The 24,208-nt window shown below is 40.9% G+C and overlaps 1 protein-coding gene across 1 annotated transcript in view; it reads right to left on the reverse strand.

The window, feature by feature from the left end:
• Positions 1-21,774, reverse strand: part of EML5 (EMAP like 5) — a gene marked incomplete at both ends in the record, with an annotated part of 167,747 nt that extends 145,973 nt beyond the window's left edge. Inside the window, one exon of the mRNA XM_080708026.1 lies at positions 21,578-21,774. Coding sequence (XP_080564152.1) covers positions 21,578-21,774 — 197 coding nt within the window. The remainder of the gene's footprint in view (positions 1-21,577) is intronic.
• Between the last annotated feature and the right edge of the window lie 2,434 nt (positions 21,775-24,208).

Consider the following 24,208-nt stretch of genomic DNA (forward strand, 5'->3'; position numbering starts at 1 on the left):
CACAGTCAACAGAAGAGTATACAAACTCCCTAAAAAATAAAAAAACATATTGTATATCCAAAGACAATGTAAACAGAGTTAACAGTTACTAATAGAATGGGATAAAATATTTCCAAATGCTATATCTGAAGGTATATTAATATTCCAACTAGAAATCCTAAAAATTAACAACAATAAAGGCAAACAATACCCTTTAGAGATAGGTAACAGACTAACATAAATAATGAATCTCCACAGATAACCAATCTTAGTTGTCTGTTGGATGGAAAATCTTGTTTCTCTAGTTCTGATGTGTGTTACCTATTTCTTCTTTGTAGTTAATCTCTTTGAGTATTTTCTCTAGTGCTGGTTTTGAAGACATAAATTCCTTCAGTTTCTGTTTGTCATGGAAGCTTCTTATTTCTCCATCTAATTTGATAGAAAGTTTTGCTGGGTAGGAAATTTTTGGCTGGAAGTTGTTTTCTTTCAAAATTGGGAATATGTTACTCCAAGCCCTTCTGGCTCTCATAACTTGGTTTGGGAAGTCTGGAGTGATTCTAATTGGTTTGCCTCTGAATGTCACTTGGCCCTTTGCTTTTGTTGCCTTTAAGATTCTCTGCTTGGCTTCCACATTGGTCATTTTGACAATTATGTGGCGTGGGGATCCTCTTCTCCGATCCTGTCTAAAGGGAGTTCTATAAGTTTCCTGGACCTGCGTATCGACCTCTTGCTCTATGTCTGGAAAATTTTCTGCTATTACTTCCTTGAAGAGATTGTTGATCCCTTTGGTTTCACTTTCTTTTCCCTCCTCTATTCCAATTATTCTTAGGTTAGCTCTCTTAAAATGGGCCCATATTTCTTCAATGTCAGATTCCTGCTGTCGGATATTTTTTTCTAGATTAGAAACTATGCGTTCATTTTTGGAATGATCATCTTCTAAGAGCGAGATTCTGTTCTCCATGTGTTCTAATCGGTTGTTTGTGCTTTGAATTGAGGCCTTTACTTCATTAATTGCATCCTTTATCTCTTTTTGGCTCTCTCTGAGTTCTTTTAGAAGCACCTCTATTATTTCTACAGTTATTTTCCTGATTTGATCTTCTAGAAATCTCTGATTTTCTGTTTTATCGGGTTCTGATGTTGTGGGGTTGTGAGCATTCATTGCTCCAGTATTATTCCTCTTTCCCATGATTTTGGAAGTTTGTGCCTTCTCTGGGTTCTTCCCTTGGGTCACTATGACTTCACTTAAGGTGCTCTGGATCTCGAGTCAGTAGTATCTCAGACCCCACTACTCCTTTACTGGGTTGTATCACAGAGTCTCCGACCAGAGAGTCGATAGAGGCTGCTTTAGACTGTGGGGGGGTGCCAGGTTGCACGTTCTCCTATGGTGTGATATCACTGCCACCGCCCCTCTCCCACTGGGTCAAGTCCCAGTGAGTACAGTACTGGGATTTCTCTGCTGTGGCCCGCAATTTGACTCACTGTTCTTGAGTACGCAGATGTAGCTGTAGTGAATTCGGTGCTGCTGCCGCCAGTGGCAATATGGCGCCCTTGCTACACCCTCGGCTGTTGGGCTGGCGTTTTTTTTTTCTTGGTTTTGATTTCCACTCTGAATCCCTGCAGCGTGTGCTGAGCTCAGACACTGGGAGCTTTAGATGTCCTCTGCGCCGAGAAATCCCGCCTGGCTGTTCCACAGCCGCTCCCCTCGGCTTGCTGTGGCTGTCCCGTGAATTCGCCGGTGCTGCGGCAGTATGGCGCTGCTGCCGCGTCTGCCGCGTCCTCGGGCGTGAGGATCTCCTCTGTGGCTCTGTTCTCAGTCCACTTTCTCTCTGGAGCCTGGTGATTTTTTTTGTTTCTCTGGTGATGTTGTTTTCTGGCTTTGAAAGGCGCTGATTTTTGTGGTAATGGATATTTGTTTTTTGTTTTTTTTTTTTTTTTTGGTGGTACTGGGGTTCCTGGAAGCCCTTCTATCTCCGGGCTACACTCCCAGACCTATTTTTACATTTTTATTTGGAAACAGGGTCTCCTAAGCCAGCACGCGCGGCTAGCTTCGAACCTGCGCGATCCTCCTGTCTTTGCCTCCCAAGCGCGGGGATTACAAGCGTGCGCCACCACGCCCGGCTGGATATTTGTTGTTAGCGGGGCTCTTAAGCCCTGCTTTTCTCGGTCGCCATCTTCCCGGAAGTCATCAGTGTAGTTTTGATTTGCATTTCCCTGATCACTAAAGACACTGAACACTTTTTTCACTTATTTGTTGGCCATTTGTATTTCTTCTTTTGAGAAGTATCTATTCAGTTCAATCACTCGTTTTTAGGTCGGGTTTTTTTTTTGGTGTTAATTTTTAGTTCTTTTTTGTGGGGGGGGCAGTATTATGGGTTGAACCTAGTGGCATTTTACTGAACTATATCCTCCCTGCTTTTTTTTACTTTTTTTATTTTGAAACAGGACCACACTACATTGCCCAGGCTGGCCTCAAACAAACTTGCAACCCTCCTGCCTCAGCCGCTCAAGTATTGGAATTAAATATGTGTACCGCTGCACCTAGCCTGATTACTATATATATCCTGGATATTAGTCCTCTGTCAGAGCAGTATCTGGCAAAGATTTTCTCCCGTTCTATAGGCTCTCTCTTTATGCTCTTGTTTACTTTGTTGTGAAGAAACTTTTTAATTTGACGCCATCCCATGGATTGATTCTCGTTCTTGTTTCCTGGGCTCTAGGAATCTTATTGAGAAAGTCTCCTTATATATTGTCTCTCTATATATTAGAGAGTTGGCACTATGTTCTCTTCAAGTAATTTCAGTTGCTGGCCTCAAGCCTTTGGTCCATTCTGAGTTGACTTTGCGCAGCATGAGAGATAGGGATCTAGTTTCATTCTTCTACATAGGGATATCCAGTTTTCCTAGCACCATTGATGGAAAGGTTGTCTTTTCTCTAACATATGTTTGTTGTACGCTTGTCAGGGATTGTCTAGCTCTGTGTAGATTTGTCTCTGTATCTTCTTGTATTCCACTGGTCTATGAGTCTGCTTTTGTTACTATAGCTCTGTAATATAATTTGAAATCAGGTACCGTGATGTCTCCAGTGCGGCTCTTATTGTTCGGAATTGTTTTGGCTATTCTGGGTCTTTTATTCTTCCATATGGATTTTAGGACTATCAACAAATTTTTTTCTTAAAGGGTAAATAGTAAATATTTTATGCTTTGAGGACCATGCAGTTTCTGTCACAAGTACTCAAATGGACTATAGTAATAGCAAAAAGAGGAGCCAAAGAAAATATTTAAACCATGTATTCTCATTGGGAGCAGTGTCCTCTCCAAAGAACTGAAAATTGGTTCTTATATGCATAGTGGTCTTACTCTTTTATAGTATAAAGCAGAGATATACATGCAGTATTTGAATTACTAGCCTGTATATTTATGGTATTGCAATTTTTTTGTAGTAAATGAAGACATATAGAAAAATATCTAAACGGGCCCCTACAAAACAAATACTCATGTTTTACAATAAAACTTTATTTACAAAGAGGTGAGAAGTCGGATTTGTCCAAGTGTCTCCTGTTTCCTGACATTGGTTTTATATAGAATAAAATTCAATACAATACTTTGTAGCTCAAATTGTTCTTTTTTTTTGGCTTTTAGGAGCTTCCTGAGATTGTTTTTCAAACTCTTTCAACAAACCATCTCTTTTTGAGCACTTTTCTTTCATTATAAAATATTTCAGTATTTTTTTTTTACTATAGCCCATAACCAACTACTTCTTGAAGAGGCCCTAGTTTCTTATGTTTGAGAATTGTGTTTCCTGAACAAGATCTGGGCACTAGATGTGATCATTGTTACTAGAGTATTAGTACTTCTAGGCTGTCTCAGCAAACAAAGCAGGAATATATGTATATATATATATATATATATATATATATATATATATACATACACACACACATATATATATGTTCTATACATATGCATACTATATATGCATACTAACCCACGTATAATTCTGTATTATATATATATTTGTATTTAAAAAACATGAGTTCATATAAATACTTCTGATTCTAATTCAAAACCACAGGGTTCATTTAAGACTTCTATTTTTTCTTATTTATAGTTTTCATCCAACAGTGAGAAACTAAGTTCTCATAATCTACAGTCTATTTACTGACTTAACTTTAGTATACCCAGACATTTCAGAACTGCTAGCCCCGATAAGAAATTTTTACCAACTGTTCTATAGCATATACAGTTTTTTTTGTCTTTATCCTTACAGCACCTAGTCAAGATAGACTATTTCAGTTATTTAAGTTATTCCCTACAAAGCTTAGCAGAGAAGAGGGAAGAGAACTTCTGAAACTGTAGATGGATTTTTTTTTTTCATTTGTCTCTCTGCAGTTTGGACATCTAAATAATGCTGAGACTATGGTCTACACAAAAAGTTCATAGTCACAAAGCTATTTTATTCCTCTGAGGAAGAGACTTTGGGAGCTTACTTACTACATATCTGGCATTGTCTTTGGTTATTGGAAGTCTGAAAAGTTGTATGCGTCGGGAAGGAGGTACTGGGGCTTAAATCTGTGGACATTCTACTTCTGAGCTATGCCTTCAGCCCTTTTAATTTTGAAACAGGGTCATGCTTAGTTACGACACTGGCCTCAAACCTGTGATTCTCCTGTCTTAGCCTTCCACGTACCGGGATTATAGGCATGTGACACCATGCTTGGCTTGAAAAGTTATTTTAATGAGGTTCGGTTTATAATTTTAGTTTTATGATTCATGCTTTTGTGTCCTGTTTCCTATGCTTTTCTTTCTGAAAATGTTAGTTTTAGCTCTCACATTTAAGATATAATCCAATTTCAGTTAAATTTTATATATAGGGAAGTATAAGTTGGGACTTGCCTTTTCCCCATAAAGTATTTTCAGGTTGTTTTTTTTTTTTTTTTTTGCATCATTATTTGAAAAGACTACTTCTTGAGCCTATTTTACATGCTCACAGGAGTCATCCAGCACTGAGGAAAAAGAATTTGATTGAGGTGAAGGTGAGAGTTTCTGGAGAAGGTGAAAAAGAGTAGCGAGGTGTGCACACGTGGGGAGATTGTCACGAGACAGGCGCTGGATGTGTCGCTGCTTAGGTAGGTGGAATCTAAAAGTTGTTTTCTGATAGCTCTGATTTTCTTAATAAAAATTTAAATGTAGCTGGGCGTGGTGGCACATGTCTGTAATCTCATTACTTGGAGGCTGAGGCAAGAGGATCCCAGGTTCAAGGCCAGACTCAGCAACTTAGTAAGACTGATAAAATAAATAAAATAAAATAATAAAATAGAGCTGGAGTATAGCCCAGAGGTATAATGCCCTGAGGTCGAATTAGAAAAAAGAAAAGGAATGCAAGTATGAATATTTTTCAAGTATCTTTAAGGTAAACGTAGTATCTTATAGTTAACTTTTATTTATGTAGTGTCTAATATACTGCTGAATATATAGTAGAACTCAACAACCCTTATGAATTAATTTGGGAAAGAAATGATAGAAATAACCATTTGAGCCGGGCGTGGTGGGCACGCTTGTAATCCCCACGCTTGGGAGGCTGAGACAGGAGGATCGCACAGGTTCAAAGCCAGCCTCAGCTACTTAGTGAGGCTCTCAGCAGCTTAGTAGATCCTGTTTCCAAATAAAATAGGTCTGGGAGATTAGCCTAGAGGTAGAAAAGCCCCTGGGTTCCACCCCCATTACAAAAAAAAAAAAACAAAAAACAAAAAACTATTTCCAGTTATATTCCTATTTTAAAACATTTAACAACATTAGCTATCCACATTGTATATACTATTGCTTGAAATATGTAAGGCACAGATTCTTTTAAAGTTTCTTTTCTAATTAATACTGCTGAATTATGAAAGTTAGTTGTCGACATTCTCATCAACTACCACAATTACATATGAAGTTTTCAAGCATTTAATCTTTCAATTTATCATAACCATAAAGTAGTAACACACTAAGCATACATCAAAGGGCTGTACTTACCTTCACAGATTTCTCTTACTCAGTTTTTGTATGTGAGGTTGAACCCAGGGTAGTCTACCTTTGAGATATATCCCCAGCCCTACTATAGCTTTTATTTTTGAAACAGAAAGGATTACTAAATTATTCACAGATTTTGAACTTTTGATTCTCCTGTCTCAGCCTCCCAAATACTGGGATTACAGGGGTACGCCGCTATGCCCAGCCACAGACTTCCCTTCTTATGTACAATTTGTTAATCAACGCCTCTCTAAATTTATCTCCTACATCCCAAATGAGCACTTTACATTATCAGACAGCTCTATTAAACATTTCCTTGATAGATCTGCATTTCTTCTCTGTTTTCAAACTTCCTTATGACCACAATCCCCTCCCATCACTCTCTGCCTTGCAGCTGACAAGCCTACCTTGCAATTGTCAAATAATAGAAATGAAATTAAAGGAGATATCTCATCACTTCCAAACTCACTAATCTAACCACAGCTACACTGGCAGACTCTAACTTCCCCCTGGAAAAATGGAAGAAATGTCTCTCCTCCTTGAAGTCTTCACTTGAGTTCTGGATCCCGTTCCCCTTACTTTCAAGTACTTTACTCCAAGAACAATGTTTTCTGGAATTAGTGCATGTCACTAAGTCGTTCCTAGTAGAATTCAGATATACATTTTTTGTTTGTTTGTTTGTTTGTTTTGGTACTGGGGTTCCTGGAAACCCTTCTACCTCCGGGCTACACTCCCAGACCTATTTTTATTTATTTATATATATTTTTATTTGGAAACAGGGTCTCCTAAGCCAGAGAGGCTGGCTCCAAACCTGTGCAATTCTCCTGTCTCCGCCTCCCAAGCACGGGGATTACAAGCGTGCACCACCACGCTTGGCCAGATATACCTGTTTTTAAAAAGAACGCCCTCATGGTGTATTCATTTCGAGTCACCCCTCCATGCCAGTCTGGTATGAAGCTGTATTTCTATTTTCTGTATTTCTATCTTTCTAATAAACTTCTTTAAATCTTAAAAAAAAAGGAATGCCCTCAGTCCCTCACCTATAACTCCATTTCTCTGCTCTCCCTTCAAGGTAAAACTACTAAAAAATGTCTCATCTTTTTTTTTTTGTAGTAATGGGGATGGAACCAGGGGCTTTCTACCTCTAAACTACACTCTCAGACCTATTATATATATATATATTTTATTGAGAAACAGGGTCTAAATTGCTGAGAACCTCACTAATTAGCTGAGGCTGGCTTCGAACCTGTGCTATCCTCCTGTCTCAGCCTCCCAAGAACTGGGATTGCAAGTGTGCGCCACCACGCCCGGCTTGTCATTTCTTTTCACTCCCTTTATTGCCTCAATATATTCCAAGTAAACTTGTCCCTTCTCCTTCACTGAGTTATTTCAAAGTCATGTGACACCTGGACAAATCTAACAGTAAGTTTTATATTCTTACTGTCCTCTACATTTACAGTGTATTTGACACAATTGACCTCTATTTCCTTTTTGAAATACTTTCCTTTCCAGGCTTTTCTGATCCCTAATCTTGTCTTCCTTGTTAGGCCCTACTTCTAATGCCCAACAACTGACTTAAAGTATCTGAGTGCCTTCCTTTCCCACATGATTCCATCTGATCCATGGCTTTCAATTCACACACGCATGATAAATCCACATCTCCGTCCCTGAGCAATGGATGTCTAATGGGCACCTCAAATTTAACAGGTTCAAAAGGGAATCTGATTTCCTCCTTACTCTCCCAATTTGCTCCTCCTCACCTTATGGTATCACTCAGTCGCTCAGATCAAGAATCTAAATATCATCCTTGACACTTCTTGTCCTCACTCAGCACATGCATCTGATTAGCCTGTCCTATTGCTCTACACAACCTCATATTCTCTGACGCAATCCCATCTGGGCCAGCATTCACTTTACATCAGCATTATTTTAGTAACTGAGTACCTCTCTACCTCTCTTCCTTTCTTCCTTGACTTTAAAGTTTTCTCAGCCTATTTAGGGTGATTATTATTATTATTATTATTATTATTATTATTATTAGTGGTGGTGGTACTGGGGATGGAACCCTTCTACCTTCAGGCTACACTCCCAGACCTATTTTTATATTTTATTTGGAAACAGGGTCTCTTAAGGCTTCAAACCTGCACGATCCTCCTGTCTCCGCCTCCCAAGCACGAGGATTACAAGCGTGCGCCACTACGCCCAGCTATAGGGTGATTTTTTAAAGCAATATAAATCTGACCTCATCATTTACAGAGTTAGAACTCTCCAATAGATTCCCATTGATCTAGAATACAATCCGAAGCATCCAGGATGGCACTTATAAGGCTCTATAAAACACACCCTTTTCCTCTTCTCATCCCTTAACTTTTACTATTTTCCCTCTTGCTCATTACATTCCAACCACAAGGGACTTTCTGTCCCTTAAAAAGGCCAAGCTCATTAGGCTGAGTCTGTTGAGAATGATCATTCAGATCTTTGCCTTATTCCTGTTTTAGATAAAATATAACTTGCTCAGAGAAACGTTCCGTAACTCCTTCTAGTTATCCCAACATTTTACATCCATTATCCCATTTGTTTTAGTTTTTCATCATCACAACCATAATACCTGACAAGCACAACTCAGCGGAGAAACAGTTTATGTGGCTCACAGTTTTAGAGGTTTGGTCCTTAGCCAGCCAGCTCCAAGGTAGAACCAGTGGCGCCGCGGCATGATGGAGGAAGACCACTGAGTTCATGGCAATGGAAGCAGACAGACAGAGTCAACACACACACACACACACACACACACACACACACACGGACAGATACAGTCCCCAAGGTCACTCCCTCAGTGACCCACCTCCTCCCTCCTCCAGCCATTTCCCACCTCCAATCCTGGCTGCATAACCTAACACGTGAATTTCTCTGGAGGAAGTGTTATATTGAAGTTGTATATATATTGAAGTTTTATACTGAAGTTGTAACACCATTTATAGCTATCAGCTTCTAAAATTACTATCATATGTTTATTATCTTACTCTCCCTCACAAGAATATAGGACAACAATTTTGCTCTCTTTGTTCATATTAAACCCTAAGCATTTACAATCGGTAAATAGTAGACATTCAATTAGGATTTGTGAACTGAATTTCCAAAGATGCTGCTAAAGATAATTTTTAAATAAAATGATCCTCAATACAGAAAAATCCTTATATGCAATTCTTTTCATGATAACATCTTTTATAAAAGCAAAAAATCTGAAACCCACTTATAAATGTCCACCGTTTTTGTTATGGTACTGGGGATGGAACCCAGGGGCATTCTACCTCCGAGCTACATCCCCAGCCCTATTTTTTTATTCTTTATTTTAAAACAGGGTCTCACTGAATTGCAAAGGGCATAAGTAGCTGAGGTTGTCTGCAAACAGTGATCCTCTTGTCTCAGCCTCCCATATGCTGGGATTACAAGCATGCGCCACTACGCCCGGCTTTTCCAACATTTAGTAAATGGTATGGTTCCACACTTACAGTAAACTCACAGGATGAACTGTCATGCAGTTATTAAAAATATATCTGGGTTTTTTCATAATACTGGGGAAAGTTTCTGTTAAAATGTTAAGTAAAAAGTACAGGATCAAAAGTTTTATAAACAGTGTGATCTCAGGCTGGGTGTGGTGGCGCACACTTGTAATCCCAGTACTTGGGAGGCTGGGACACGAGGATCACAGGCTCGAGGCCAGGATCAGTAACTTGTGAGGGCCTCTGCAACTTAATGAGACCCTGTTTCAAAATAAGGAATAAAATAGGGCTTGGCATGTATCTCAGAGGTAGAATGTCCCCGAGTTAAATCCCAGTAACACACACACACACACACACACACACGCACGCACGCACGCACGCACGCACACACGCACGCACGCACGCACACAGACCGTGATCTCAATTATTTAAAAAAAACACAGACCAAGAAAAAGCCTAAAACAGAATACTCTAAAGCACAATAGCACTATCTCTATTATATCCAGATTGCAAGCTTGTATGTAAATATTTTTTCTTCTGTTTCTATGCCTTGCAAATTTCTAATTTGTATTTCAAATTTCAAATGTGTATTACTAATTTAAAATAATAACAACCCTTTAGGAGAAAACTTAGAAAACCTCTTATAATCCCTATTATGTTGCTCTCAAACTTCTACAGCCTTTTTATATGGCTATAAAAACTGCCTTCTGAAAATGCATGTCACTGAAAATGCATCCAGGTGCCGGATAAAATTTCTGCCACCGTGTGTAGTGTTTAGCATGTTAAATACCTTGCCCATAATTTTTTTTCCTTTTAACAATTTTTTATTGAACATAAATAGTATACATTTAAACTATATTTGGTGCCCTCTCCCCCCTGCCCCCATTTTCCCTTCCCCCCTCCCACCAATGGTTGTCCAGGTTAACCATGTCATATTCATAATTTTACACATGTTCAGATGTAGACGCTCATTAATCAAGATCAGCCTTCCTCCTCTCCTATTTTACCATTCAAACTTTGTTGATATTTCCCCTCCAGAGTCCCAATGGTATCCTCTGTGTTTCCTAGTTTGCCTTGCCCATAGTTTAATAATTAGAAGAGTCACACTGCAACCAAACAATGATGGGCAGCCTGTAGTTACCACTTTTGTTGGAAGACAGAATAGCCTTTCTCTTTACACTGCTGGTGGGGAATTATGCCCTGTCTATGATGAGCCTTACTACCTCTGAAGACCTGGACACCGAGAAAGTTAGACCTAGTCATATCCTCCTCTGTGGCTAACTTAAATAATACTATGAGCAATATTATATCAAACCAAAAAAACACCAAAATCCTTAAGAGTAAGTGCCGGTGGCAATTGTCATCTCTCCATATGTTGAAATGAATATGCAATACGACCGTCCACTCTAGAGGCAATGAGTGTCTAATATTGTATATCCTGACCAAGAAAGAAAGCTCTGTAAAGTGATACAAAAAGATCTGATAGTCTTGGGGTAAAGAATGAATATCTTCTTTGGGTATGAAGTACGTATATGACGTCCAGGAACAGGGCAAAACAGCAAGATTTCCCTGCCAAGGAGAATGATGGCAATTGTTTATCTCATTTTTTTAACTGATGTAGGAAACAGGCTAGGCTGTATACTTCTCTTACCATCAGTTTATTTCTGGGTCTTCCATATCAGAGAGCTGTTCCCTGTCCTGCCGCACAGTCCACATTTCCAGTACACACAAGTATGACCTCCCCTTCTTCTGGCCCCATCCAGAGGTTGACAGCATCTACACTTTGGTAATGATAAAATCTAGAATTCTCATCTCACATCTAACCTATCTATATTTTATCCCTAGATTACCCATCCTCGGCATTAAAGTAAAGTCAGTATTCTCCACTAGTTGTAAAGACCATGGAAACTTTCAGAGTGATGTCTCTGTTGACACCTCCTGTAATGACCATCTCTTATTTGACAATTCAACATATCAGCTGTCTGTTCCAGAAAAAAGAGAAATTAAGTATTTTGTTTTGTGATTGATGCTTGACTCTAGTGGCCCAAAATAGCTAGACCCAGGGCAAAATGTTCACAGTGTTCTATCCTATATGCCCATCTTTTTGCCCTCCTGGCAGTCAACCAACACCAAACAATTACCTAGTGTTTTCCCTCATGGGTGCTACTTCAGATGTACATGCGTCACTGTAGGGTGGGCATTATTTGCACTTGACACCTCGCTCTCTCTCTCTCTTTGCAGTACTGGGGATGGAACTCAGGGGCATTCTACCCCTAAGCTACACCCCCAGCCTTATTTTTTATTCTTTATTTTTGAAACAGGGTCTGACTGAGTTACAAAGGGCCTACGTAGCTGAGGCTGTCTGCGAACTGCGATCCTCCTATCTCAGCCTCTCAAATGATGGGATTATAAGCATATGCCACCATGTCTGGTTTTGGTCTCTTTTATTTTTATTTATTTATTTATTTATTTATTTTTTGCAGGTCTGGGGATGGAACCCAGAGGCATTCAACCTCCGAACCACACCCCCTGCCCTATTTTTTATTCTTTATTTTGAAACCGGGTCTCACTGAGTTGCAGAGGGCCTCACTAAGTAGCTGAGGCTGTCTACGAAGCGCAATCCTCCGGTCTCAGCCTCCCGAATGCTGGGATTACAAGTGTGCGCCACCACGCCTGGCTTGGTTTTGGTCTCTTAATAATTCAATCTACCTTTAATTTATATTGGCCAACAGAAGATGATATTGTGAATAGGAAATCCAAGATTATTAAGGTTTTTATTCCAGTTTTTTATGTCTAACTAATATGGTAATGCCACGTGCCATCCTATAATCAGAATAAAGTTCATTACTCCCAAGAAAACTTATTTACACTGGCTAAGAATATTTCCTTGTAAGTCCACTACATCTCAGACTATTTATCCATATTGAAGATACAATGGAGAACACTTGCTAAAGGGAAGACAGTCAGCTGTTTCATGCTTGGTTGGTGGCAACATGCAGTCTCAAGTCCTACAATACACAGTATTCCAGTACCTTTCCCTGACTGAACATAAACCTAGGTTGCTATTTCTTCTTTCCTTCTTTCTCTCCCTATTCCCCCCCCCCTTTCTTTCCTTGCTTTTGTTGCTAGGGATTGAACCCAGGGCTCACCTGTGCTAAGCTTATGCTCTATCACTGAGCTATACCCTCCAGTCCCAGGGTACTATTTCAAATCTCAATATGAACATACCCACTTGAGAATTTCATAGAGTGGGAATGATCCGTCCTTCTGATGGGTATTTACAGGTCTTATCAAATATTAACAAACTAGATAGATGTTTGGTCTATTTATGAGGACAGATCCTGGCTCCAAGACAGCAATCCATTAATGTACAATCTCGTGCTGCTCCAGAAGCCTGCTGAAATCATCACCTGGGGCACTGAGTTACGGTACACCTCACTTGACACTATTCAGGATGTACACAATCACACGCATATTCTCACCTTCCGGGTCCCCAGCAAGGGAGCTTTTGTCCTGACTGGTGAAGTGGGATATCTGTTTTCAGCTCCTGAAGATACTGAGCGGATCCATCAACAGAAAATCATTAATACATTCCCGAACAGGGATGTAAGTATGGGAGAGCCTTAGGTAAGAGGCCCAGGGTATTTAACAGGGTCCAAGTACCTGGGAAATTATCCATATTGCCCTAAAATATATAACACTAAGTGAATGAATTGACTTAAGTCCTAGGTTTTTTTTCAGGCTGACTCCTAGCCCACCAGCTGAACAAGGATTACTGCTATGTGGGTTTCAACCTTAAATGAACATTTGAATCATCTGGGAGGCTTAAAAATTAAAAACAGAAGGAATCAACAATGAATAAACTATATCTGGGCCCCACCCTAAATGAACTAAATTAGAATTTCTAAAAATGAGGCTTAGCCATCGGTGATTTTATTTTGTTTCTTTTAAACTGTTCAAGTGTTTCTATTACACAGCCAAGGCTGGGAATCAAGAATCCAGAACAGTGGTTCTCAAACCTCTGACTACATCAATGTCACCTAGAAGCGATTAACGCCAATGGCCGGCTCTACACCTAGAGTTTCTGGTTTGGTGGGATAGGTAAGACCTGAGAGCTTGTGGTCTCAAAAAGTTTCCAGGTGATGCGAATGCTGTTTGTCTGAAAACCACCCTTTTGAGTAGCAAGAATCTAGGGCTGCTTGCCATGTGCTATTTTATAATAACCAAGTAAAGCAGGAGCTGCTGGAATAAATCTTAAAACATGCTAGGTCTATGTATTAATAATAACTCATTTGAGTTCTGGTTTCACCCTTTCTTCTGATCATCTGGAAATAACAGGCTCCTGGGGAGTCTTGTGATTACAACGTAAGGATTGCAAAACAGCCAGCACTTCCGCTAGGTGAGGTTGTCCTCATTTCACTTGATACAGAGGGTCACTCCTTTCTTAATGAAACACTCTTCACTTGACTTCCATGCCCCCAAACTCCCCTGGTTTTTCTTCTATGTCTCTGGACACATTTTTGTGGGCATTTTCTTTTTTATCTCCCTTATGTGTAAATGTTGGACTAACAAAGAAACCCATTTTTTTTTTTTTTTTTTTTTGGTGGTACTGAGGATGGAACCCAGGGGCATTCTACCTCTGAGCTACACCCCTTGCCCTATTTTTTATTCTTTATTTTTTTTTAAAATAGGGTCTCACTAAGTTGCGAAGGGCCTCACTAAGTAGCTGAGGCTGTCCGCAAACTGCGATCCTCCAATCTTAGCCTCCTGAATGCTGGGATTATAAGCGTGCACCACCATGCCCGGCTAGAAACCCATTTTTTAAGATCCTTTAGTTAATACTCACTTAGTGACCTCACTCAGGTTCATAGCTTTAAGTACTATCTATATGCTGATAACACCCAAATTAATAGCAGCCAGCCCAGATTATTTCCTTGAATTACAGACATACTCAACTGCCTAGTTTATAATCCCACTTGGTTGCCAAACAGAATACATCTAAAACAGAGCTCCTGATTTTCCTTCCTCCCCAAAGAAAAGCTGGCTCTTCCCAATCATTCCCAATTCAGTAGCCAGTAACTCCATTTTTCTAGCAGTTCTGGCCAAAAATTCTGCTATTTTTTTCTCTCACAATTTATATCTGACCCATTAGTAAATAATGCAGCCTCTATCTTCAAAATGTTTCCAGAATTTAGCCTTTTTCACTTCGTTCACTGTTACCACCAATCTTTCTTTCTTTCTTTCTTTTTTTTTTTTTTTTTGCTGGTACTGGGGTTCCTGGAAGCCCTTCTACCTCCGGGCTACACTCCCAGACCTATTTTTACATTTTTATTTGGAAACAGGGTCTCCTAAGCCATTGCACGGCTGGCTTTGAACCTGCGCCATCCTCCTGTCTCTGCCTCCCAAGCGCGGGGATTACAAGCGTGCGCCACCACGCCCGGCACCAATATTTCTTGACTGGATTATTGCCGACAGTCTCTTATGTGGTTTCCCTACCTCCATCTTGCCCCTCCTCTTCAGTCTGTTCCCAATGAAGGGCCAGAGTTAAGTTTGTTAAACCATAAATCAAATTATGTCATTTGAAGTAATTTCATAAAACTAGAAGAAATTATTTAGAATGTTTTCACCATATAGAAACGGTAAATGGGGCCAAGTATGGTGGTACACACTTGTAATCCCAGTGCTTTGGGAGGCTGAGATAGAAGGATTGCAGGTTCATGGCCATCCATGGCTCCTTAGTGAGGCCTTCTGCAACTTAGTAAGACCCTGTTTCCAAATAAGAAATAAAATCAGGCTGGAGGTGTAGCTCAGAGATAAATTGCCTCTGGATTCAGTCCTCAGTGCCACACACACACACACACACACACACAAGAAATGGTAAATATTTAAATTATTACCCTGATTTACATATTACATAATGAATACATATTTCAAAACATTGCATGGTACACACACACACACATATATATATATATATATATATATGTGTGTGTGTGTGTGTGTGTGTGTGTGTGTATACACACACACACACACACACATTTTTATGTATCAGTTAAAAACTGAAATTAAAGCCTGGCATGTTGGAATACATCTCTAATCCTAGTACTTGGGAGGCTGAGACAGGAGGATCACAGGTTCAAGTACAGCCTCAGCAACCTAGCAAGATCCTGTTTCAAATAAATAAAAAAGGCTAAGGGTGTAGCTCAGAGGTAGAATGCCCCTGGGTTCAATCTCCAATAAAACTCTTCTCCAAACTGAAATTTTAAAAAAGTGTCTTAAGAAGATGAGATTGGAGCCGGGCATGTGGCACACATTTGTAATCCCAGCATTCGGGAGGCTGAGACAGGAGGATTGCAGTTTGTCCACAGCCTCAGCTATTCAGTGAGGCCCTCCAAAACTTAGTGACACCCTGTTTCAAAATAAAGACTAAAAAATAGAGAAGGGGGTGGAGCTCGGAGGTCGAATGTCCCTGGATTCCACCCCCACCCCCAGACCCGTAAAAAAAAAAAAAAAAAAAAAAAAAAAAAAAAGATGAGATTGGTCAATTGGGTCAAATGGCAATAAAAATTTTTTAAAAATGATGACATGTGGCCGGGCGTGGTGGTGCACGCTTGTAATCCCCGCACTTGGGAGGCGGAGACAGGAGGATCGCGCAGGTTCGAAGCTAGCCGTGCTGGCTTTAAGAGACCCTGTTTCCAAATAAAAATATAAAATAGGTCTGGGAGTGTAGCCCTAAGGTAGAAGGGCTTCCAGGAACCCCAGTACCACCAAAAATAAAAATAAAAAAAAATTAAAAAAAATGATGACATGTGATAACTGAGCACTGGGTTTGGCAATTTGAAGGTGGTGACCTTGACAAGAACTGCTTAATGAAACAGAACAGAACCAGGAGTAAATGAGAGAAAAGGAACTGAAAAGAGTACAAACATTTTCAAATATTCTCTTGTAATACGAGATCACTGCATATGATGTTACGTCTTTCCAAAATTCTACACCTTCATTCATTCCTTCTGATGACTAGGTTTGCCTGTTTTTCCTATCCGAAAGGATCTGACAGTGTATCTGAGATAACGAAGGGTTAAAAGTTCCTAAAAATCTCTTAAAATCTTCTGGTGATCCACCAGGTTTGTGAAATAATGAATACATATCTAGAATAAAAGTAGACTACAAAGAAATTTGCAATAATTCCACCCCTTAAAAAACTGCAACAAACCGGGCGTGGTGGCGCATGCTTGTAATCCCAGCATTTGGGAGGCTGAGACCGGAGGATTGTGGTTCACGGACAGCCTCAGCTACTTAGTGAGGCTCTCCACAACTCAGTGAGACCCTGTTTCAAAATAAAGAATAAAAAATTGGGCAGGGGGTGTAGCTCAGAGGTCAAATGCCTCTGGGTTTCATCTCCAGACCCGCCCCCCCAAAAAAAAGTTGCAACAGATGAATGGATTCCAAAATTATGGGAAATATACACAATGGAATTTTACTCAGCAATAAAGAACAAAATCATGTCATTTGCAAGAAGATGGAAAGGCCTGGAGAACATTATGTTAAGTGAGATCAGCCAAGCACAGAAAGAGAAGGGCCATATAAAACATATGCCCAAACTAGGGAGTATTAGGGATACCAGAGGGACTCCAGATAATGGAAGGGAAACCTCAGCAAAGCTAGAAAGGAAGGGTAGGAGAGGAAGAAGGCTGAGGGTGATTAATGGAGGAGCTACATTCGAATATGTGTATAAGTGTGAATGTAGCACGGTCACCTGGACACTCATTGTTGGGAGGGGGGAAAGGGGAAATGTGGGGGGTAGCACCAAGCCCTGTGTGAATGTATGCCATTGTCAAATGATCCATATAAAAATAAAATAAAATAAAAGTTGCTATCCTGGACTGAAAAAATATTAACCCACTATGTTAGTGTTATATATTATGAATTGCTCTTCAAGGTACAATTTTGACTTGTGTTGAATAAATGAAACCACTTTTAATGGGTTGCAGTAAGGCTTGACGAGTTTCCCTAAGAATAACACCTGCCACAATTGATACTACACCTACCATTTTGTCTAAAAAAGCTATACCTAAAGCAATGAACTATATTGTTATTCTTACCAGAACCATAGAGGACAGTATACATTTCAAAGTAATTCAGATGCATCGTCATTTGAGCTTAATGATCATTTTTTTAAAAATGTGGTCCTGGGGATTGAGCCCAGGGCATCCTACCTCTGAGCAACACTCCAAGCCGTACTTTTATTTTGAAACAGATTTTCATTAAGCTACCAGCTACAGCATATCACGATTCTGTGAGACACATTCACAATGTTTTAACAAAAACAACAACATCAGGCACTCAAAAGTCAATACCTACAAAATATGTAAGCAATGGGTCCTAGTCACTCCCGGAAGGAAACCAGAGCCAAAGAGCAAAATGTACTAAGTTAACTATGTTCTATCAATGGTCTTTCTGGTATAAGTTGTCTGAAAACTTTTTATTTTATTTTATTTTTTGCAGTACTGGGTATTGAACCCAGGGACATTCTGCCTCCAGGCTACATCCTCAGCCTTATATTTTATTCTTTATTTTGAAACAGGGTCTCACTAAGTAGCTGAGGCTGGTCGAGAACCTTCGATCCTCCTATCTCAGCCTCCTAACTATTAGGATGACACCATACCCAGCTGAAAACTTTAAAAAATATCTGCTTTTGGGAACAAACCTGCAAAAAATAGTTGATGGGCAACTAGGAAAACAAATTTTAAAAGCAATGACATCTTTGGGAAGACAACTAGCAAAAGTTTCAAAATACCCCCAGGCTATTGATGTATATCTTTATGCTAAAACTGGTACAGTGCATCTGAGAAAAGGAAGGGCTAAAAAATCTGTAAAAATATCTCTTGAAATCATTCTGATGATTTCAAGATGATTTCCCACATACTACATATGTACAATTATTATTATTATTATTATTTTTTGGTGGTACTGGGGTTCCTGGAAGCCCTTCTACCTCTGGGCTACACTCCCAGACCTATTTTCTGTATTTTTGAAACAGAGTCTCTTAAACCAGCGCGGCTGGCCTCGATCCTCCTGCCTCTGCCTCCCAAGCGCAGGAATTACAAGCGTGCGCCACCACGCCCGGCCATATGTACAATTAGAACTTAAGTCTTAAACCTGTTGTAAACACATACTAACTAAAGATTTTTGTCAATATAAGGAAACAGAAAACAAGAAAAATGACCTCAAAATTCCTGTATTTTTTCGGACAATGAAGCTTATATCTATATATAAACCAGTTACTGGAATAAATATTAGTCAAGGATAAGTGTCTAGAGACATATAGTATTATAGCTATAAGCACAAAAAGAACACAACTCTAAGCAATGCATAAAAGATGACAAGATGTCATATGTCACCACCACTGGCAACCCTAGATAACAGTAAGCATATGAGAAAACCACTATACAAATGACAGACTGGGCATGGTTCAATCTTTACAATCAGTGTAGCACTAACCTTTCCAAAACCTAAGGAAAATGACCTGCTGAGTTAGGAATAGTCTTAGCCCCAGACTAAGCCATATTTGACCAATAAATTTTAAATAAGTTTTAGGCAACTATGGAAACAAAAATTAACAATGAAAACATTTTAATAAGGCTAACATTATAGCAACATTGTTTTCTACAATGCCTTGCATTTATCAATATTACATCTTCTGCTGAGATATAATTGAAAAATTACAGGAGTAATTTCCATACTTATAGGTCAAACACTGAATTGAAAAATTCAGATGTTGTAATATTTTACAAACAAGAATGAAATTTGTAAAAAAAAAAATCTGTCATTACTACTTAAAATAAGATTATCAGAGCCCCGTGACTAAATTCTAAGTTATAATCTCAGTAGTCTATTAAATTTGTGCCACCAATTTTTGTAGCTTTATGACCGAGATTTTTACTACCCCATTGCAACTATTCAAGAAACCTCTTTCAATTATTATAAATTACTTTAAGGATGTTATCAGTTGCATAAAATCACAGGCTTATATTTAATAACTGCAAATTTAGAGTATGTTTGTCATTCTGTAATATTTTGAGATATTATGTATGGGTTGTACAGAAGAAGGCAAAACCTTCCTTACAGTTTACTAAAATAATCATAAAAATTCAAGCAGTGTGACATAATATAAATATAGTCTCAGATTGCTGATAGAAGAATAAATTAGGCATAATTTGCCCCAACAAATGAATCGTACCTAGTTTATACGCCCTTGATAGTCATTGCTAATAACCACCAAAGAGCATAATTAGTTCAAGTTCACCCCAAAGACCTCCAAATCCTTCACACGTGCATCACTTACTAAATTCAACCTGATGGACTCTTATCTGGAGGAGGGCTTTAGTCCAGTCTGCTTGATCTAAGTAAATCTAATATGCCTGGTACTCCAGGAGACCTAATACAGGAGGAGAGACTTCAAAGAGGAGAGGCTTGAAAGGATTAGGGGAAAAGAAAAGAAACTGGAGTAAACTGTTCTTGGGGTGAATGATAGTAAGATAAGCAATTACTATGGGCTTTGTTTTAGCTAGTACTTTGGACTATTACATTAGAATTGTAACCCTGATCACCCTACAAAATAATTCTAACTTGAGAAAAATGAAATGACGTGTCAGCTTCCTTTCCAATGCAATGCATTAAGTACAATCTGGGAAAATTCCACTTTGATGTCTAAATAAACAAATAAAAATTTAAAACATGCCTTATTCCCTATTCCACAATCTCAAATTTTGCTTTCTTTCTCTTTTTGGTACTGGGGATTGAACCTGGGACATTCTACCTCCAAGCCACACTTCCAGCCCTTTTTATTTTGGAACAAGGTCTTGCTAAGTTGCTGAGGTTGGCCTAGAACCTCTGATCCTCTGTCTCAGCCTCTCAAGTCCTGGAATTAAAGGTATACACCACTACACCTGGCTTCGAATTTTGTTTTCTTAGCTTTACTCCACTTTGTTCTGTGTTTTGTTTGTCTTGGGCCTCCTTTCTCCTTCCACATGTAATACATGTACAGAAATACAAAGTGGAAGACCAGCTTCACAGAATGTAAGTACGATAGCCTCTTGCCTACAAGACACTGAATCAAGATACTAGATTCCAAGTGCCCAACTCTAACTCTGTGGAACATACAAGAATTAAGTAACAAAAACCAAGCACTGAACCTCTTAAAAACCCAGAAGCAGCACACAAACACATTCTCAAAATGTTTTTGCTTCTTAATACGTTCTCCACAGGACAAAAATGCTGTGCTTGAGGCAATAATCAATGGCATATCTAAAGCTGTTAAGTTTATCACAGAAGTTCTAAGACAATGATTGAAATTACATTTAAAATATACTCTTTGATACAAAAATGTAAACAGGGACGGAGACAACTTTATGATACTGCCCAAGAAAGAACACACACACACACACACACACACACACACACACACACACACCCTGTGATTTAAACAAAAATAGAAAATTAAACTTATTTAGGGGTACAAAGAGAACTGCAGTCAGTGGAACGGTTTTTACCAGCTGTTGCAAATAACACCTACCTACCGCACACTGCCTAGGGCTGCGCAAAATCTAACCTCCAATAAATAGCCTGAGGTTGTGTCTGAGTTTCCTTTTTACCTGCTGATAACTCCAGGCAGTGAAACCTGTACTAATAATTATGGCCAAGAGGTGCGAGCCCTCCAAGCCTGCCACCCACTGAAGGCGCCCACTGGACCAGCGGAGGGCTTGGCTGCGCTCAGGTGAGTTCTCTATTAGGTAAAGACCTGCCCCCCCCCCCCCAAGAGCTCTTTAAGAATTTGTCTACTAAGAAATCTCTCACGGGATTTTAAAGCACGAAGTGCTACCAGAATAACCCTTTTCACAGTTTCTGTCATTTTGATGGGCAAGAGTACAAAGCCATCACACCGGACGCCCGGGGGACCCGTGACCCCAGAGAAGGTCCCTGGGGTAGGAAGAAGGTGGGCAGAGGCAGCGCGAGGGTGGGCTCGGCTCGAGGCCCCCCGCCCGCCAGGCTCGGGCCACCGCAGGACCCGCGGCCCGGCCCCGCCCGTACCTGATGATGTCGTCGCTGTGGCCCCGGTAGAACTTCTGCCGGTGCTCCCGCGGGCTGTACACCACGCCGACCCCCGCCACGAAGTACACGATCTCCTTGGCCGCCGTGTAGTAGAGGTTGTTGCGGCACTGGTGGCCCCGGTAGCCGTACACCCACTCGAGCCGCAGGTGGCAGCTCGGGGCGCTCCGGGCCGCCATGTCGGGGCGCCCACCGCCGCGGGCCGGGACTCGCCGCCTGCCGCGTCCTCTAAGCGGCGCCCGACAGGTGCATCGCGCGCGGTGGCCGCCGCCGCCGCCTCAGCCCACGGGCGGGAGGAGCGCCCCGGCCTCGCCGAGCATGCCGCGGCGCCGCCGGCCGTCACCGCCAGGCGCGGGCCCGTCGCCCGGCCCCGCTCGCCGCGTCTCCTCCGCCCGCCCGCGCGCCCGATCGCCCGCCGCCAGCCCGCAGCGCCGCCGCCGCCGCCGCCGCCCGCGCCCGCCCGGGTCACCTGCGGCGCTCGCGCCCCGCCGCCGCGCGCTCCCGAGCCGAGCCGCGCTGGCCCCGCCCCCGCCGCGCTGGCCCCGCCCCGCCGCTGCGCGCTCCCGAGCCGAGCTGAGCCGAGCCGAGCCGCGCTGGCCCCGCCCCCGCGCTGGCCCCGCCCCCGGGACTGGAGCCGGGCCGGGAGCTGTCCAGACGCTGCGGTGCTGATTCTCCTGTGCCCTCGCTCGCTCTCCAGCCATCTCTGACCCGCGTCCCCACCCGCGCGCGAGCGACCCCCGATGCCTGTAGCAGGGTGTCCTTGCCCAGGAAGCTTCTGGCGCTCCAGCCCGGTGCCTATTACGCTTATGCCTGGGAATTAACAGGATGCTAACTCCATTATTTTTGTTTTTCCTTGATGTGTGTGTGTGTGTGTGTGTGTGTGTGTGTGTTTCTTGCTGCCTCCTGGTGCTCTCTGGCCCAGACACCGAGTGGGGGAGAGAACTTGACATCTTAAGTGTACGTTTGACATGTAAAATCCAATTGCCTAATAAACAGCAATGGTGGCCTGGATTTTTTTTTTTTATTGCTGTTTTAGGTATCACCAGTAACGTGTGTGCACGCGTTTTACAGGGGATTGAACCCAAGGCATTCTACCTCCGAGCTACACTCCTAGCCATTTTTCTATTTTGGTTTTGAAACGGTCTCTCTAGGTTGCTGACAGTCTTGCTAAGTTGCTGAGGCTGATCTCAAACCTGGGATCCAGTGTGCGCCACTACGCCCGCCTCAACCAATAGCCTTAGCAACCAATAGCCTCTTAATTAAGTAACTGCTTGTAGGGCATGTCTTTTTGATAATCGTGAGTGAAGTCAGATGGTTTAAATATTGTGATCAGGTAGATGTTGGTCATTTAAATTTAAGCAGTGAATTTGGAAAAGATTAAATATTTCATTGCTATACATTTGTGATACATCTATTAATGGAAACATAATTGTTATGAGATGGGGTAGGAAAAATATAAAGTACTTTTTTCTATGTTTTCAGCACAATGTCTTACAGATCCCATGACACATATTTAAAAGATCAGATTAATAATAGATTTAAATAATTTATTTTCCCATTATATTTTCCATTCCAATTTTTAATGACCCAAGGGTAGAGTGTGAAGAAAAACATTCTTAATTAAACCATCCTCAAATGACAACTCAAGACCAAAAGAGGTGGCTGAGGCACAAAGGTGGATAGAAAAATGAACCACTCATGAATACTTAAGAAGAAAACAGACCGAATCAGCTCTTACCCCCACCATTTTATATAATCTGTCATTACTGGTATCATTTCAGAAAGCTCAGACAAGCTTTTACTGCTGAATAAGATGCTATCATCTGTATCCTTTGGAAGTAATGTAAACTAGAAGGTGGAGAAAAGGCTCAAAATATTACACAGATCAACAAGTGGACATCTGTTAGGCATTCTAAATAAAAGCTGCAACACCCTATTTGGTAATCTCATTCTTGAACCATGAATTCCTATATTTTCTAAAATTCAAACACATAATAAATTATTTGCTGGATACTGATTATGTACCAGCACCGTGCTAGATATCTTTAGATCTACAAGAGAAATACAAGGCAAAGCATATAAGACATAAAACCCAAAATTTGCACTATTAATTTTAGGTAGGTAATTCAGCCAATTTTTTTTTGTGGTACTGGGGATTTTAGTTATGGGGCATTCTACCTCTGAGTTACACTCTCAGCCCTATTTTTAATTTTAAAATAAGGTCTCACTAAGTTGCAGAGGGCCTCACTAAGTAGCTGAGTTTGGCCTTAAACCTGTAAGCCTCCTGTCTCAGCCTCCCAAGTACTGAGATTACAAGTATGTGCCACCATGCCCCGCTTGAAAATAATATTTGTTTTGCGGATCTGGGGATGGAACCCAGGGGCATTTGACCTCTGAGCTACACCCCTTGCTGTATTTTTTATTCTTTATTTTGAAACAGGGTCTCATTAAGTTGCGGAGGGCCTCACTAAGTAGCTGAGGCTGTTCACAAACCACAAACCATGATCCTCCTGTCTCAGCCTCCCAAATGCTGGGATTACAAGCGTGCACCACCACACCCAGGTGAAAATAATATTTTAATAAGCTTTTATAAATACCTATATGGCCATAACT

The sequence above is a fragment of the Muscardinus avellanarius genome (genome assembly GCF_963383645.1).
Source record: "Muscardinus avellanarius genome assembly, chromosome: 12".
In the NCBI taxonomy this organism is placed as follows: Eukaryota; Metazoa; Chordata; class Mammalia; order Rodentia; family Gliridae; genus Muscardinus; species Muscardinus avellanarius.